A 19401-nucleotide genomic window follows, 5' to 3' on the forward strand; every position below is an offset into this window, starting at 1 on the left:
TTGTAAAGCACGACCGGAAAGTAAAATGTCAATACTCACGTTCCTGCCGGGATCTCACGGTTGTATGTTGCTTTCTGACGTGTCCTGAATTCCCATGCCCTTCCTCTTTGCTCTTCTCTGTGCGCCATAGAATGTGTGCGCCAAAATAATTGTTATGATGTGAAACCGTGTTGTCGACATTAATTTCTTTTCCCTTGAAGTATTAGGAACAGAAACTGACATTTTAAGTGTTCTGCGCAGTAGTAACGCAGTCTTTGTTGCGTGTCTTTGGTCACTCTCCGTCGGCTTCCTGGTCCCTTCTGCGGCTGCAGTGTTCGAGGACGTGCACGTGATGGTGTACGTCGGCTTCGGCTACCTGATGACTTTTCTTCGCCGCTTCGGCTACGGCGCCGTGGGCAACACGCTGCTCCAGAGCGCCATCGTGTTCCAGTGGGCGGTCATCATGCGCGGAATATGGCGCGTGCGGGGATCCAAGATATGGCTTGACATGGAAAGGTATGCCCCCGCGGCCACGTCTCCGGCAGTCCTTCCGTCGTTCTCTGTAGATGTTGCTCTCCCCGCCTGCTTCTTTTAATTCCTGTCTCATTGTTCCCCGGCTATCTCGTTTTAGAGCGCCAACACTGGGCTAGGCTGAAATCTAGTGCTACCTTGCCGCATGGTGGTCGACATGAAACAGCTATTTTAAGGCGAAAGCCTTTAATGGCTCGTACTCGCGGTGCCCATCCGTCCGTCCGTTACGCTCTTCAGCAACATCCAGCAACTCGATAAGAAAAAAAAATTTTGTGCTCAATAGGATTCGAACCACTATCCTCCCGTTCCGAAGCCGAGAGTGCTAACGACTACGCTACTTATTTATTTTTTCTTTATTGCATGGAAGAACTTCTGTAGAAAGGAGGAAACTTCAATCAGACTAGTTCGCGTCTCAAGTTACCGGGCTGCTTAATATGAGCCCCCCATAGCCCTAACTCACCACTGCATCCCCATCAAAACATCAAAATTCAGGGAGGCACACACAAGCATCTAGGCACGGCAGCCAGCTTGGAGGTTCGTCGCGAGCAGCATATACACTCCTCACCAACGCACACTGTTCCCGAAACACAGATTTGGACGATCTTGGTGGCTCGGCATGTCTGTCCATCATACGGCTTTTCCAAAGACTGAATAGTCCCATCAACACAAACACGTCATAAGGCACAACAGAGTTTTTGTCAACAGGCAGAAATCTAATAGTGTATGGTGTAATTTCAATGTCCTTCTTAAGAGTTCGTTGTAGTATGTCCCAAAAGAACATGGCATCACGGCACAGGATGAAGCAATGATCAATTGTCTCAGGCACGTTACACAGACGACAATTCACATTCCAGGGTACAAACATCCCCTTGTCATTAAGAAATGTCTTGACAGGCAGCGTCGCTGTGTGTAGTTTGAAAAAGAACGTTTTAGCGGCTGCCTGAATGCACATCCGCCTAACACGCTTTAGAACACTGATGTCCAAAGACCCCAAATAAGGCTGCCGATACAATGGTGTAGGGAACAAAGACTCAGTGAGAGCCTGGGTCATCTGCTTTCTCGGAAGGCTATACAGGTAATCTAAAGAGAAGCGCACAGTGAGAAAATTGAAAGTGTCAGCAACCTCCTTAAGAAATCCCCATAAAGTCCCCTCACGAGCCTGCACAGTCGGTGCGAATAAGTAAGGCAAATGAAAACTAAGCCGCCTAATGAGCACAGCTACCAGAAACGGGTCGTTTGCCGATTTGAAAAAGAAAAAACGGGAAACGAGTTGATGCACGAACAGGTGAACAAGGCCCACTCCACCACCCTCTAAGGGAAGGAACAAGTTGTCACGCCTCATCGGCTCCCATTGAGAGCGCCAAACGAATGCTGCAAATAATCTATGTATTGCTTGCCCCTTCCTCCTCGCACAATGCAGGACTTGAAGGACATACGCGAGCTTTGCAAACAAAAAAATGTTACAGACCTGTGCCCTCGCAAACACTGAGAGTTCCCTACCCATCCAAGCCTGTGTTTGCCGCCGTAGAGTTACAGTTTGTGAATCCCAGTAGGCTGTACTGTTGCGAACTTGGTGCAGCGGAACGCCTAGGTACTCAAGAGGGCTACAGTTCCAGCATATACCACCGAACTGGCTTGGCCTAGTTCCCCAATGACCCAACCAAAAGCCTTTGGATTTCTCTAAATTAAGAGCCGCGCCTGATACATCGCAGGTACGGGCGACCCTTAAGGTCAGCATGCAGGAAAACGCTACTTATTTATTGCCAACGAATATGCAGTTCCCCTTGTCTAGGACGCTGCAGAGTGTTTGCGGAAAGGCGTCGAATCAGACGGATGCTTTCCAAACGCCCTCCAGCGTCTCCAGTATTTAAGATTCACAAACAAATGGGTACTTAATCACCACCTTGACCACACATGAGTGACACAAGCAGCAACACAGCGCTATAGGCTTTCGCCTCACCGCACATTATGTCAACTAAGTGCCCCCCCCCCTTCCCCGCTGAATTTTTTCATTCATTTTATTCAAAACGGAACAAGGCGAGCTTTTTTTTTTTTGCCGAACTCAGTATGTTTGCTGAATGTTTGCAATATGTCAACAGCGATGACTATACATTAGGTACTTTAGTCGTCAGACTTAATTAGGCATGCCATTTTCGAATGAAATTTAAGCAATAAATTCTTTCGCTGCAATTAGGCCGCTTAATTACCTCCACGATGACAGGATAATCTGTGAAATAACTGAAAAAAAGAAAACTGTTAATGAATTAGTGGCTTGGCTTGGTCTTTGTTGCTCTACAATTGCACAGTTGCGCATCATCTCACTTTGGGTGTATACGACTTAACTTTGAAATTCGTTTCACATGCTTTTTTTTATTCGGTCAAAACGATCGGCAGTACGCTGCCTAGCATGCTAGTGGAGGGATTTAACTACCTTGCTTATCGTCTAGCGGCGACAAAAGAGGGCCCTAACCTTCATCAAAACAATTTGTTTTTTTCTTACAAGCCTTCTGGGTGCCGAGTTCTCGGCTGTCACTTACCTCATCTCCCTGGGTGCGCTGTTGGGAAAGACGAGCATCATCCAGAATGCTGTCATGGGTCTCGTAGAGACCGCGCTGGGGGCAGGCAACGAGTACCTAGGCGTAGAGGTGCTGCAGGTAAAGTTCTGTCTAACTTCTTTTTGTGCTGCTTCTGAGTTATTTGTAGCAATCGTAATTGAAATATCGATTCCTATATCAATCTCACGGCACTCTTCATTGCAAGTGCATATGCGAACGTAAATATTCAAGTTGCAGATAGCTATCTTCAGCAGCCGCTGTTTCGCGTGTGCCATCTTAGCAATGCCATCGCGTCGTCTTCTTAAAGAGGGGTTGCTGTTATGAGTCACTAGCAGTAGCCTTGCTGTTTCTGCACGTTTTCTGAGCGTGTTATTCTGCCAGTTCAAGACTGAAAACGGCGCGAAAAACGGTACAAGATAGAGAGAAGCAACACACCTTGACCTTGTCCCGTTTTTCGCGCCTTTTTCAGTCTTGAATCATGAACCAACTGGCCCAACAATCCTCCCTTTCTGCCAGTAAACCAGGAGGCGCGGATAAGTCAGGGAACGATCAGGAGTGCACGCAGTTTTGCGTAACTAGTCCCAAGGTCGATAGGTTCCACAGCCCAAAGTAGAAACGACAAAGGAGTCTTGTGAGGATTTCTGTGTTGTATACTTTAACAGAGTATGATTTGTTTTCGAGTCGCAAAAAAAGTTAATTATTGCTTGGACTCCCATGCTTGTCGCCATCCTATGATGTCCGGCATTCTGACGGACAGAAACGAAGGGGTACAGAGGGCAGCTCAGCGTGGAATGTTTACTTCCAGCATGCTGTTGCCGCTTACAAGTAGAAAGGGCTGATGATGACATTACAACGCGTGGGGAAAACGGAACTCTTAACTGAGGCAGGGTACAGCAGTCGTGCTCGCACGTAGAAAGTAGACACTCACAGCTTCTTTGCTGGGCGCTGCCATTCCGTATTCAACACCTGAAAAAATTTGGCGTGTCATGCGCTGATCACCATCAAATAGCGCCACCTTTTCTTTGCTTTTATAGCGGCAGCTTTTGAAGGTGCGCTTCGTTGTTCTGCGACGCTGGCATAACGCTTGCCACGTTAATTGGTAAGAATGCTGTGACATCACGCGTGACGTCATAGCAACGCTTTAAGCTGAGTGGTCCAGACAAAGTGACATCTCGAGTGACAGCACAGTGAAGTTAGGCGCACTCTACCACAGATAAAAAAAATAATAATAACACCGATCACGACTGCAAATAGCTGTTGCTGAACCTCGCGTTGCACAGGGGTAACCAGACATCGAGGTTTGCGAGGGAGAAAAGAACGAGTTCTCTGGCCAAATGCATGACTGCAGAATTTTCGAATTCATAAGTTGGAAGGGACAATGACACATTACTTAGATTGCTCTTCATATCGATAACTGTTGCAATCTGTGCTATTACTTAGCATTCGGTATCACTTACGGTTGAGAATATGCTTCAATGACGCCAGTAGACAAAGAAAACTTTCCTGTCGTTCTTCAAGCCACGAAAAGTTGAAGTTTTACTTCATAGCTACCATACAAAAATTGTCTTGGATTTTATTTTATTAAGCCTGCAGGACGTCCGGTTTATTAAATTTACTTGATATGTTTCTAAACTCTATCAGTGGTGCCGCAGAATAGAACAAAGATATTTATTAATTCGGTAATGGAGGCCGCTGTACGAATGGAGGCCGCTGAGCTGAGTACTGTTAACCTATTGTTAGTAATAAACAAAAGCAATGCTACAAATTGCAGTTAGAGCAGCTGCTGCAGTAAAAAGTATATATTTCAAATATGAAAAAAGGTGGACTTGTACTGAAGGAAGAGTGAGCGAAGCTCGAAAATTAGAAAAAAAAAAGGCTGTTAGAATGCCTTTTGAAACCTGACGGCAGTAAATGAGAAAAAAAAAATTGGCGGGGAAAGGTCAAACGTAAATAAGTCAGTCTGACGCAGCTGCAGCTGTATGGTGATCTTTCGAAAGTTTTCAGAACATTGCCGTATAAACGCGCCTAGGCCTATGAGTAGATCATACGGGGCCATTTGCAATAGCTTTTCTTTTTGCACGAGTTGGTCCTTTTTCCTTCTTCCAGGCTGTTGACCCGGGCGGCTCTATATTTTTACACACATTCGGAGCCTACTTTGGTCTGGCGCTAGCCTTTGTCGTCCATCGAAAAGACTACGTGGGTCATCGCGGCGAGGCTTCATCGTACACTTCTGACGTCTTCGCCATGATTGGTCAGTAGCAATGCTTGTAACACTGAGTGCAACTACTATGATCACTCGATTTGATCGACTACTTTGATCGATCGATCAATAAATCAATAAATCAATCAATAAAATTAGTTTTAGAACAGCTTCAAGAAACGTGCATTAATATTTTGCAGCTAGTAGCCGGTACAGTATGAGAAATTAACTCTAGGTCAACCACTCGAACTCTTCGTGAGATGCAAATGTTTAACACGACCAAGGTTGACAGATGTACTGTTAAACTTTTTTTATTTGACAAGTAATAGCGTTTACAGATAAGTTTGAAGTTCTGTGCTAATTTTGTTTCATCAGGTAAAGTTCTACGTGTATTCCACTCAAGAACTCTATGGTTACTTCCCATAAATATCACTACAGTTAGCAGGATCTAGATATACGGCTAGTTTCGTGTCTGGTAGTAGTAACTAAATGTAAGTAAGCTGTTGGAGAGCGGACGGTAGTGCACAGTACTTTGTAAACCTATAAATAAGTTTTAGAATTTTGAGGGGCCGCAACCTAAAGTGCGCAGAGTTAATCAAACATGGCGCCTCCTCTTTTGGGTTTGGCGCATGAGAGCCTTGGCTACTACTTACATGCCATAAAACACACCGCAACAGAACACAACACGGCGCCTCCTCTTCAACGTGGCCGAAGAGGTGTAGCAGGAAGCTCCCTGCATGCGTCGCTTTATTCAGAGTCCATTACGGTCAACACACGCGATGCGTTGCTGCCACGCAAACAAGCCGCTGTTTTCCTCGTTGCGTAAAGCGCATAAATGGGAAAAGGGGAAGCCCCGTCCCAGGAATTCCCCGTGAGCTCATGGGCGAAATGTGTGCTGCTTGAAGGACAACCTGAAGGGGCTAGCGTAATAATCAGTTTTTTTTTTCGACGACAGTCACCCAACTCGTCAAGGTTTGAATGGATGAAGCAACTTTTCGATAGCATCATCAGGAAAAAAATGGGTCGCCGGTCATTTAATTCGCCCTTTGGTTGGAGGAAACTGACGTCACCAGTCTCCATAATTCCCATTGGCTGGAGGGAAGTTACGGCACCGGACCGGATGTGACGTAGCTTCCAGTAAAAGTATCAACAGCTTCTAATGATATTGCGTTGCCAACACATAAGGTAATTGGGCGTTCCTGTAAATTCTTGTTGTTTGTTTCAGACTGCACTGCGCTCTCGTGCAAAGGTCACGAATATCATGAGAGAGATCACTAGATTTGGTGGCTTCGTGCTGGCTCAATATGCGTCTTGGCGTCAGTTCTTGCGAAAGCTACTACTCCAGTACTAGCGGTGTACTGTTCGTTTTCAGTTTGGTGTTTTATCGTGACACGGAATTTGTTTACAGTCAGAGTTGAACGCATATTCTGAATTCGTCCTCCCTGTACGATTGGCATCACCGGGTAGTATGGGGTAAAATGCAGCGCTGTATCGCGCGTGTTGTAAGTCGCTTTAATTCATGATCTCTCTTATCGTGAGACTGGAGCAATTTCATGTAGTTTCTAGCGTATAAGGGAGTCAATTTCGAAGTGACATTTAGATGAGCAAGTAGTAGAGAGTTTGCCTACTTAAGTGCTCACATTAGCTTCTGTATTAGTGACGTTGAAGTTATTGTCATTCTAAATATGACATCCAGCGCGTCGGCTGTGACCGTACTGCGCTTTGCCTTCATGGAGGTTGAATGCGTCTTGATGAACGCTTCAAATAGTACACCTACACGGCGGCGAACCAAACTGTTTTTAAAAGCATTAGAATATTTTTCGCAGTGGAGTTTCCAAAGCACTGCACTGCAGGTTAGGCTATTTTTGAACCCAAACCCTTTGTTTGCCTCTTCACTAGTTTCGATTTATTCAGAATGAATTTACTGGCCCAGAAGATTTCGCTGTAACGACTGAAAGTAGTTGCTTTTATCGTTAGAGGTAGCGACAAAAGTAGGCTGTCGGCGACCAAATACAGCGGCTTGCTATGGCATCTGCAATACTGCTTCCCCTCTCCTAAGACACCACGTTTTTACAGAAGTATGGCATTCTTGGATAAAAATTTCAAATATTGAAATACTTTAGGGTAATGTTATCGAAATATTGAAGATGATGGCCCATTCTTTCGATGCGTAGCAAAACCTTTCTTTTGAAGTTTTTCCATCGCTGTCATCGAGTAGGGAAGACTGCCATAGAAAACCAAAGGGGGGCGTTTCTGACGGTAGCAAAACCATTAATAGCAAAAAAAATGCAAGCCTGCGAAGGAGAGATCTGCGGATATATTTTATTTCATTTCATTTATTGTTATAGTGACATCTTACAATATATTAAAACGCTTCGTTCATAAACTATTCCTCGATGAAAAATGTTTTCGTCCAGAATTGCTGGGTATGTCTATGAACCATATGGAACACCCGCACCCATGCAGGTACACTCTTCCTATGGCTGTACTGGCCGAGCTTCAACGCTGCAACGGTCCAAGGAGCAGAGAAGCATCGGGCGGTGATCAACACCTACCTCGCTCTGACGGCGTCTTGCCTGACTGCTTTCGCCGCATCGTCGTGTCTTGACGCTCGAGGAAGGCTCGACATGGTTGGTTGCACTGCCTTCATTTTTCCTATTGCGATTCCAGGATCCGTTGCTGAGATGTGTGTAGGTTTGGACATGCATAATGTTTTGCGTTGCCCCTGGTTGCTCGAGCGGTGGCTGTTGGGTAACTCGGTAACGCTCGTCGCTATGATAGGCTTGCTTGCTACCATGTAACAGGTACCAGTAATAAGTAACAGATTAAAACTCAGAGCATAGGGTGAACACTTCAGTGTGTTCTAAGGTGCGTACTCTCTGAATAAATTGACTGCAACTTACGCAATCATAATGAAGTTAAAAATAAATTTCAGACGATTACATTCTGCGATCCAGTGCGACAGCGCCATGTTTGACTTCGGCTTTCCGTGTTTGAGCTCATCAGTAAACTGGTTACGATTCCCATTGCGTACTCCTGTAATGTTCAAACATAATGCTTGACGTCACCAAGGTTAATACAAGCATTGCTTTCAGCTTTCTACTGGCTTTATTTACAGGTGCACATTCAAAACTCGACACTTGCTGGAGGTGTTGCCATCGGCAGCACAGCAAGCATCTTGGCTGAGCCTCATAGCGCCATCATTGTCGGAAGCGTAGCCGGAGGAATCTCAGTCTTGGGATACAAGTTCTTCACGGTGAGCTCGACGCCTGCAGTGCGCGGTCCATCAGCTTCACCTATTTCGATGAATCCAGGAATTTCGATAATCCATTCTTGCTGTCCTTCTCCACTACAGCAATTCTTATCGTAATGAGTGCTGCTTGTTTCGTTGTTTTATAAAACGCTGAGAAAACGGAAGGGGAAGTGAGGCAATGAGTCAGGGTTAACGTCATGGTTAGGCTAAATATCACTGGGCCCGAATGAAGAAGCCTTGAGTTTTGCGAAGACACGTTTAGAGCTAGATTATTCTAATGCCATGTATCCATAAAATGGTTGTAGCGCCGAAAAGGACAACACATAGCAAGCGAGACGGGGCAGGTATTGTCCTTTCCGGCGCTACAACCCTCTTCTGGAAACATGCACCAACTAGCCCCCCAACAAGTATAACTAATTCCATGTAACTGTTAAGCAGAGTGATAGGGAACAAATATGTAATATGCGGTGTCACGAGTTTTATGGCAACAGCCCCATGTCGCCTATGAATGCTTCCGTTCCGAAAAAAAAAAGATGAGTGCCGCCTATTTTTTGCAACTTAACATACCTTCAGATACTTTCCTTACCACTTTCGGGACTGAAATCAATATATGACCATGAACAACGCCGTTGTGCCTCAAGCCCATATCCGTCAGTGTACAGTCAGTGTAAAGACGGCACGATTCGCGTTGAAGGACCAGTATAAGAACGTGAGTCTCGTTTTGCAACGCAATTGCTTGGGAAAGCTGTCAGTGGGTCACATACGAATGACGTTTGTGTAACCTTGCGATGCACCTTGTGTTTTATTTATTTGTGTACCGTTTTCGTGTGCATGTGTGTCGGGGGCATTTCATAATCTGGCATTGTCGCGTTCTCCGATGGCACCGACAGACAGCGCTCAATTCGTAAGTACATGCTCCAGCCAGCATAAGCGTTATCGCTTGTGTGTGTAGCAGGGCAGCCGATGTGTGAAGTACATGACGCAGCAGTGAATAAGATACAAAAACAAAACCACAAAAGAGGTCGAACCAGATACAGACTCAGAAATTGCTTCCGCGATGCAAGGCGAACACATGTACAAGAAATTTGCAGTACAAGAAAGTATTCCACCGTTATCACTTCCATACACGAAATGACAACGCCGAGAACATAGCAAAAAAAAAGATTAAAAATTTGTCACTCAGTATTATTATTCAACCACGATCGAAGAAACTTGTTAAGTTGTTTTAATTAATTAATGCTCGTGCGGTTTGTATCTTATTGAAGTAATCAGAAACATAATGATTGCGGTTTTTTTCCACAATTAGTGAAGGTGCGTGGTATGACGTATTTTTCCGACTGACGGAGAGGCCATACTTTAATGTTGTCGATTTGAAAGGAGCTGTGGAAGACATTTTTGTTCAATATGTCAAAAATAAATTGCTTGTGTACAGGTAGCGTCTCAAAATGTTCCATGCTAGCTATTACTGCTTAATCATGATAGTTGATTCCGTAGGTGAGATTAGTTGCAATTCTGTACAGTATGCGGCTTAGTAAGTTTAGTTTATATAATGATGCGGCGCCGTAAATTGTTATTTCATATCGCAATATGGACTCTCCTAACCATTTATAAACCATTTTTCTAACCGACACATCGCAAATAGATCGTAGGGCATACATATAAACACACACCAGGCGCAAACGTTTGGCTAGCTCTTGAATATGAAAGTTCCATGACAGAGTTTCGTCAAATGTTATGCCAAGATACTTGAAGCTCGATTTATGCTCCAAAGATGGGCATGTGCAGCATGTACAGTTCCTATCACGAAGATATATATTAGAGCATGTTCGAAGTTGCTTGTATGGGCTATGAAAGTAAAGAAGGCAGGTTTTTGAGGTATTAGTATAAATCTGATTAGCGTTGAGCCATTCTATCAAAAAATGAACATCCCGTTGCATCCTGCCGGATGCTTCTTCACAGGTTTCACTTGGTATCACCAGAGCAGGGTCATCTTCATATAAAAAAAAATATGCGAGTTTAAAGGAAGATCGGTCATGTCACTGACGTAAATATTAAATAATAATGGTTCTAAAACTGAGCCCTTTGGAACACCCGTTGAAACGTGTAACATTGTACTATATGATTCGCCTATTCGAACACACTGTTCTCGATCAGTAAAATAGCTCTTAAAAAAACGACATGTAAAGACCTCTGAAAGCAAAATGATCGAGTTTAGCTAATAATAAATTGTGGTTAATAGTATCAAACGCTTTTTGCAAATAAATAAAAAGTGTGAGGACAATGTTATTTTTATATATTTCTTTACAGATTAAATCATGAAAATCTTCTAGTAGGCTTATGGTACTTTTTCCTTTGCGGAAACCATACTGGGCGGCATTTAGTAGACGGTACTTATCGCACAAGGACGTCATGCTGGCATGTACAATTTTATCCATGACACAAGCGATGGCGGACAAGATCGCAATTGGCCTGTAATTATTAAAAGCTGTTTTCGGGCCTTTTTTGTGCAATGGTCCTATTAAACTTATTTTCATGTACTTATGAATGTGTCCGGTTGTGAAAGTTCCGTTGATAATATAAAGTAATATGGTTGTAAATATATCAAAATGCACTATGAGATCCCTCATCCTAACACCATCATACCGTGGCGATTTTGTGATTGACATTGTTTTCAATACGTCCCGTATTCTAGCTGAGTAACAACAGGCATGTAAGCTGAATGGATGTTCGAAGTAGCAGCAGGAACTTTCCTCATTGACGTTCCTTGTTTACACAACAACGAAACAGATTCTACAGAACGCTTATTGAATTCGGTGGCCAAGTCTACGTCGTTTTCATCTGGAAATGCTTGTTCTAAGACATCATCAATGTTTTTCTTGGGCGGTTTTCCTATAGCGTTCTGCACTAAGTTCCATGTTTGTTTGTTTTTTACATCCTTACTGCATGCCGAAAATTGATTTAGTTGGTACTGTTTTTTCGCCAGTCATATTTTCGCTGTGATATTATTCCGCAGCTGACTGAATTCTTCCTTAGTGCAATGTCATACGGGTGGTCATTGCATTGCACCTTCTTAAAAGTTTACTTTAATATAGGATAATTCAATGATTTCTTTGTTTATCCAAGGACTTGCCTTATTTCTACGTTTCGTCCTGATCGTAGTTTTTGAATCGTTATAAATTGATTTTAATTGCTCAGCAAGGAGTTCACAAGCATCTAAGTGATTGTGCTGTAAGAGCGAATTGCAGTCGAACGACTGAATTAGTTTATCTACTTTACCATTATTAATTACAAGCCTATCCGCAGGTTGCTCCTGAGGCGCTATTTTACTTTCTTAGTGAGCAGTGGTGGCTGGCGAGCTCGCACATTTATAAATGGTTGGACTGGGAATGAGACTTTAGTTCTGTGTGACGGTGACAACGAGAGGGCTGCTTCAGTGCAGTACACGATGCCATTCCTTGCCCCTGTCCCGCCGCAGCCCTTCCTGTCCCGTCGATGTAGCGTGCACGACACGTGCGGTGTGCACAACCTGCACGGCATGCCGGGACTGCTCGCCGGAGTCAGCAGCATTATCGTGGCTGCCACCGTATCCCACCAATCTCACGGCTACAGGTGAGTGCGCTTTTAACGAGAACAGAAACTTGGAAGATACCGAATTGCCAATAGCTGTGACAATGCGGCAACACAATAACCTCGTGAGGTGCCACACACGACCACACATACTATACAAAGCAATCATATTGCCATGTGGAAAATGTGTGACACCGCCGGCTTTTCGTCCCAATAAGGTTCTTATGCTATAGCATAAAAAACAACAACGAAAACTCACTTAAGCGTTCAAGTTAGCATTCACGCACTTACTCCAAGACCAAATGTTATCGGCCAGCTTTTAACCGTATGGCATGCAGACTGACAAATGGCTGTATTTTTCAAATGGTGGCAATCTTATACGGGGTGCTGCTCCTCCTTCTGCTCCTTCTGCTTCTCGACTTTCTGCGCTGTTTTTTGTCAAAATGTTGTGTCACCGACTCGCCCAGTAATACACTTTGATACTTTAAACAGGTGGTTGATAGTAAGTAATGCGGGAGGTCACCAGTGGAGATTAAAGGCGGCAGTGAACATCATATCGAGCCTTGAGGCACAACTAAATGGACATGTTGATAAGAACAGAGCCTTGTTTACCTTTGCTCTTTCATAAGAAACGAGATGACAAATCTAAGTTATATTCACTGAGAGAACCATGATTTGGGCAAAGTATTTCGAAGTTAAAAAAAAATGGATATCACAAAATTCTGAATCTTATAGATGCCAGCTGGTTGGAACCAGAATGGGGAGTATCAAGGACGCTTTCTTTGCTATATATTCGTTGTCAATGCGAGATAGCTCGAAGCTGTGTTCCCTGTATCCTTTTTATACCGAGCTGTTTCACACCTTCGAATGAGTCGACTATGATCACGTTCCGTGCAGAACTGGCACTGAAAATTTATGAAATGTGATTAAGTCGCATAATACCTTGACTTACCGTACAGCTGAGGTGGACTAAAAAGTACTCGATTTTCAAATCCAGAGCCCCGTCTTAAGCCTTTACTTCTTGTACGCATCAGCACGAATCCAGCATGCTCGTTGTAATTCCCGAACGAAACGGCATACCGAATAGGCCTGCAGGAACAATGTTAATGCTCTTATCTGCGGAGCAAAAAGTGCTCGAAAAGGCAGACAAACCGCAACGTGCTCCCCTGCATATGAACGCAGGATCGGAGTATCGTGATCTACGTTGCAAGTGCATCTGATATACCCGCTCATGAAACTGTGTCGTGTTCATGGTTCCAGCCTGTTCTCCATTTATCCGGCGAGAGCGGCAGAGTTGAACTCGACCGACGTGCGAGGCGGCTTCAACGTCACTTCCGGGCTTGGCCGATCCGCCGGGAAACAAGCCGCCTACCAGCTGTGGGCCCTGCTCACCACATTGGCCATCGCCATATCCGGGGGTGTAGCCACAGGTACCTGCTTTTACAGATGATCCATAGACTAGCACACTTCTGTATAGATTTCGCTCGCTGTATTCGATACTTGCTATTATGTAACGGACGTATGATAGATATGTTGAGGCAGCATGCCTTCGCAGGGGCAGATATCATGCCTAGAGCAGCTGAGATAAATATGGAAGCTGATGTGTCAGGAACGCGATCGCGCCGGTGGTGCTCACGTGATGGATGTGTCGCACTGCTGAAGTTTTTGTACAGTGCTATATACCGAATTGGAAAAGACGCAAAACTTCTAAACGGCACTTCCAAAACCAATTAATTTCTGTCGATGTTCAAAAGCAGCGAAGTAGTGGGCACAGTAGTATGCTGCTGAAACAAGCGAAAATATCGAAGCGTAGTCTTCTTTGCCAAAAGCGACGGATTCGTTTCAGGCAATTTTGTTTCGATGCTCTTCGATATAATTCGTCCCTCCATCAGTTTCCTGCAGCATTCCGCCCCCCCCCCCCCCCCTTGCTGGACTGAGTATACTCGGCGACATCTTTTAGTAGAAATTCAGCGAATGATACAAGAGCGGAGCGTGCGTAACTGCACCTTGCCGCCTGGCGCGTTCTTTGTTGCGTGGTAGCGTCGCTCCATGGGTGGGTGGATGGATGGATGGATGGATGGATGGATGGATGGATGGATGGATGGATGGATGGATGGATGGATGGATGGATGGATGGATGGATGGATGGATGGATGGATGGATGGATGGATGGATGGACGGACGGACGGACGGACGGACGGACGGACGGGATTGGATTGGATTGGATTTGTTTGGGTGGATGGATGGATGGATGGATGGATGGATGGATGGATGGATGGATGGATGGATGGATGGACGGACGGACGGACGGACGGACGGACGGACGGACGGACGGGATTGGATTGGATTGAATGGATGGATGGATGGATGGATGGATGGATGGATGGATGGATGGATGGATGGATGGATGGATGGATGGATGGATGGATGGATGGATGGATGGATGGATGGATGGATGGATGGACGGACGGACGGACGGACGGAGGGATGGACGGGATTGGATTGGATTGGATTGGATTGAATGGATGGATGGATGGATGGATGGATGGATGGATGGATGGATGGATGGATGGATGGATGGATGGATGGATGGATGGATGGATGGATGGACGGACGGACGGACGGACGGACGGACGGACGGACGGACGGACGGACCCTTTAAATCGGGCGGTGCATGGTTCAAGCTACCTAGCCATGACTTGTGAAATTTCATTCTTGTCTTGATTTTAGCCACCAATCAGATAACCTTCGCTTGGTTACTTCTGCCCGCTTAAAATCTACTTTCCCTTCACTGTCCTTAAACCCCAATGCCTTGGATAAATCAGCCCCGCTGCTTTCCACTGTAGGGTGAAGCCCTTTACAGAAAAGTATCAAGTGTTCAGCCGTCTTTTACTCCTCTCCTTAACAAACACTCAACGTGTCTATCTCGTGGTACCCGACTCTATATGTCTTCGTCCGCAGAACTCCCGTCCTGGCCTCTAACAGCAAAGAGCTTCCCCTACAATTATCATAGATATTCTCTTTGGCAATTTCCTGCTTAAATATCCTGTATGTTCTCAGTGCCGATTTCGTCAGCATCCCTGTTTTCCTCATACCTCTCTTTGTTTCTTTAACCTTTTTCTTAACCGGTAATTGCTGATTTGCTCCACTACTACTGTCCAGATATTTGCTTGTCACTTCTCTAGTTCGCTTTCTCCATTTCATGTCAACATTCCTTATGTACAGGTATCTGAAAACTTTCCCAGCTCACTGGCGCCATCTGTGGGAGCTTCTTGTAACAGGGCGTGCCTAGAAACAACGTTGTACAAATAAGAAACATTTTTTGCCGTGGCTCTCTGACGCTGAAAATTGGAGTTATTTTAGAAAAATGCATTAAATAATGAGTATGGTCGATATACTTTGTTTTCAGAGAAAATCTTCAACAGGAGATTTTATTTCGCGCTGTAGGAAGGGGGCGTGTTTCGGCTATCTAAGTAAATGAATATTCTAGCACACTGTAGCCTGAATTTTGCTACATCGCCTACAAAAGCTCTTGCGGAGTATAGTATTGTTCGCGTAAAGGCGTGACTATAGTAAATAAGAAAATTGATTTTGAGGAAATGAAAGGGCGCAGTAACGTCCTCACTTTGCGGTGGAACGCGCCGGGAGGGGAAGGAGGAAGACGGGAGTGGGAGTGAACGAAGAAAAAAAGAAAGTGACGCCATAGCGGAGGACTTCCGTATGAGGAAGGTGGCGCCAGTAAGGACTTCCGATGGGGATAAGGAAAAGATATCCGGAACCGCACTCTAGCCTGACTCAGGAAGAGGCGGTCATATGGAGGAGGCTCCAAACTGAAACCCTAGCTAATCTTTTCATACTAAACAAGATGTATCCAACGCAGTACAGGGACACGTGCCCCAAATGCGGAGGCAGACCCACGGTGCATCGCACAACGCGGGAGTGCAAGGACAATTATAGTTTCCATAATCGGAAAGAACCGCGTCGGGAGCAGTGGGAGGAAGCGCTTTCCAGCCACAATCCAGCCTTCCAACGAAGGCTGGTACAACATGCTGTGAAAGCTGCCAGATCCAATGGGGCCCTGGAATAGGGGCGCCACTCGCTGAAGAGGGCGAAGACATCGCAAGATGAAGACGACTTCTGAACTCTTAAGTGTATAGAAATTAGAGGAATAAAGTTTATCCTATCCTATCCTGTCCTGTCCTGTCCTATCCTATCCTATCCTATCCTATCCTATCCTATCCTATCCTATCCTATCCTATCCTATCCTATCCTATCCTATCCTATCCTATCCTATCCGAACAATAACCGACCATATGGGTATATTTAACGTGCACTGTTCTCAAAGGAAGTATTCTCGCCAAAAATACGTTGTTCTCGAAAACCGCTAATGAAAGAAACTGCTTAACATAATATTTTGCGAAAATATTTTCCTTTGTACGCATACCATGTGTTTCAGGGAAAGCCGCCAGTAATTTTTTTTTTAAATAAGCTTTCTGGGTTACGACGACGGCTTCTGCGGCATAATAATACCACTGTCGGTGGACATCAGAAAACAGGTGAATGAAGTTAACTAGTTATCACTAACTTTTTAACTACCACATTTAAGAAACAGGTTTGAATAACGCAGCCGCCGCGGTCGGGTTCGAACCCGGGAACTACTTATCCGGTGTTCCCGGGTTCGAACCCGACCGCGGCGGCTGCGTTTTTATGGAGGAAAAACGCTAAGGCGCCCGTGTGCTGTGTGATGTCAGTGCACGTTAAAGAACCCCAGGTGGTCGAAATTATTCCGGAGCCCTCCACTACGGCACCTCTTTATTCCTTTCTTCTTTCACTCCCTCCTTTATCCCTTCCCTTACGGCGTGGTTCAGGTGTCCAAAGATATATGAGACAGATACTGTGTCATTTCCTTTCCCCCTAAAAACCAATTATTATTATTAAGCCTTGGTTAAAAATATTCTTATCAGTTTTTAGAATTTATAAAACGTGATTACTGATCAGTGCTGTGGCTCAGGAAACTTTGGCTATGCATGCAGGCCAAGACACTGCTCCAGTGCACGTAGCTAGTGAAATAGGAAAACTGCTGTAGAGCTACAGTGTCGGGGGTAATCGCGTTACCGAAATTCTAAAAATTGATACCGATATTACTACCACCCGATACATATTTTAATGGCAACCAGGCGTATAACTCTAACAGTTTATTGTCAGACATTAGTGAAGCGGCTAACTAGCTAACATTATTCGCCTCTTTTCTGATGTCCGACAGCGCGGGTATTATTGTGCCCCAGAAGCCGCCTTCATACCTCAAAAAGCATGTTTTTTTTTAAATTAGTGGTGGTCTTCCCTGAAACGCGTGGTATATCACAGCAAATGGGCTGCACTGACAAACAGCTGCAAGATTGCTTTTTTATTTGTGTACCTGTTTTACGGATTCTAAAGAGCAGTTAACGCAGGGCGTCGTGGAAGCAGTGTAACGCACCTGTAAAACTTTTATGCGTAGGGCGGACGAGGTCACCAACATCACTCGTCAGGCACTTGGCATCTGATTCATGCGAAAATTAAAGTTTATTAGATACAGTGATTTTCTCATTTATACTGGAAGAATCTTTTTCTGTGTGCTTGAGTCCGAAGGACACTTTCCGAATGTGCGGAATATGTGAACTGGTTTCAAAACTTTCAAGTCCCATTTGAAGGTTCGCTACGTAACACGATGACAAAGCAGATGTGCAGAAGGTGTATTTCCTTGCAGAACAGAAGCATTAGCTGCGAACTGTTATAAGAAGAATGAACGAGTTAGTTTTATGATGATGATTTGATTTTAATGACGCAAGGGCAGCTTGACCCAGGAGCACCATAGCTAACGTGCTTGCTATGCTCGCGTTTGAGCGAAATAACGATTTTCCTAAGCATTTCAGACTAGGGAAGCCGAAAACCAGGTGAGTTGAAATTCAGAACTCTTTGTCCGGCTGAGTTAAAATCGCGCTTTCTGTAGCCTCCTGGGTCGATGGCGTTACCTATGACGACAAATTTGAGAATTTATTTCTAAAGATCAGCAAGGTTTCATTTTGAAAGCCAATGTTCTTTCACGCTGCCTTTCCGCTTCGCCGCGCTGATGTACAGCCCTCGTCAAAAGTATATAGCCCAAGGGGTTTGCTTCTAAGCTGTTCAGCGAGGCTGCCTGGCGCATCTAGCAGGATTGAGGACGCGAAGCCTTACCTCTTTCGAAAGGTTATGGTCGCTGAGGATGCACAACGAGGCATACAGCAGGCCTCACAAGCAAACACCTTGGGCAGTACACTTATGACGGGGAGGAGGGGGGGGGGTGCACGTTACGCTGAATTAGTTGCCGGTAACTAGCGACAAGACTGCCTATTCGTCGACGATGTGTTCTAGTTACTACAGCTGACAGAGCGCACTTTAGGGTTCATGCAGCAGAGCCATTTTTCTTTTCTCTTTTAACCTCTTTGCAGGACTCCTGGTTCGACTCGAGTGCTTCGACCCAGTGGACAGTGCGGAGCTCTTCGACGACAATCTCGCCTGGAACGTGGCCGGACCCGATGCACCCACATTCGTCGAAGTGAAGCCAAGGAGAGCGTCACCGCCGAGGAGGCCCCAGATACGATTCAAGAATCGCGTCATGAACATCATGCGCGACTCGAGGCTCAAGCACTAGGCGCCTGGAGACTCGAAACTGCTAGTTCGGGCTGTTGGAGCTGTCGGGGCAACCTGCAGGCATTACACGCGGAGGCTAAAGCTAGGAGACGTGACACAAGACCGGATTAAGAAGTCGGATGCTGCTATGTGCCTAATAACGCCTTCACATAAGCGCTCCTCTTTATTGTTTTGTTTCAAAAAATCTTGAGCCACCCGACCACCGCCGTAGCCTTTTTCAAATGCATATTCCACGTAAGAACAAAAAGAGCACGACTCTCCTTAAGCCTTACTTAGCTGGGTCGCATTCTGCGAACTCATCATACATTCTGACGCCATCACCACGCCATCACCACGCTATGACTCCGCCCGCACAACTAAATTCCGGGAGGTACTCACTTGCATAAAGAATGGGCCACCAGCCTGGAGGTAGATCTTCCGCGGAAAATACCACAGCACGAAACTACACCGCTCAGCGAATAGAGACTTCGTTGAACGCGGTGATTCTGCCTGTTGAACCGTCACGCGGCTGTTCCACAGGCTGAACAGTCCTATGAACACCAAAAGGTCACACAAAATCTAGGAGTCTTCCATTACAGGCAGAAATCTTACAGTATAGACGCGATCTCAATGCACTTTTGAAGAGTCTGTTGAGTTAAGTCCCAAAA

At 45.2% G+C, this 19401-nt stretch overlaps 1 protein-coding gene across 1 annotated transcript; it reads left to right on the top strand.

Moving 5' to 3' along the window:
• The first annotated feature begins 314 nt into the window (after positions 1-314).
• LOC144094708 (ammonium transporter Rh type B-like) lies at positions 315-18927 on the top strand. Its single transcript, XM_077628625.1, has 8 exons — positions 315-495; positions 3014-3164; positions 5172-5316; positions 7732-7895; positions 8384-8521; positions 11994-12127; positions 13346-13515; positions 18553-18927. The coding sequence occupies exons 1-8, from the start codon at positions 332-334 to the stop codon at positions 18753-18755; spliced, it is 1269 nt and encodes a 422-aa protein (XP_077484751.1). The 5' UTR covers positions 315-331; the 3' UTR covers positions 18756-18927.
• The last annotated feature ends 474 nt before the right edge of the window (positions 18928-19401 follow it).

The sequence above is a fragment of the Amblyomma americanum genome, chromosome 6, assembly GCF_052857255.1.
Source record: "Amblyomma americanum isolate KBUSLIRL-KWMA chromosome 6, ASM5285725v1, whole genome shotgun sequence".
In the NCBI taxonomy this organism is placed as follows: domain Eukaryota; kingdom Metazoa; phylum Arthropoda; class Arachnida; order Ixodida; family Ixodidae; genus Amblyomma; species Amblyomma americanum.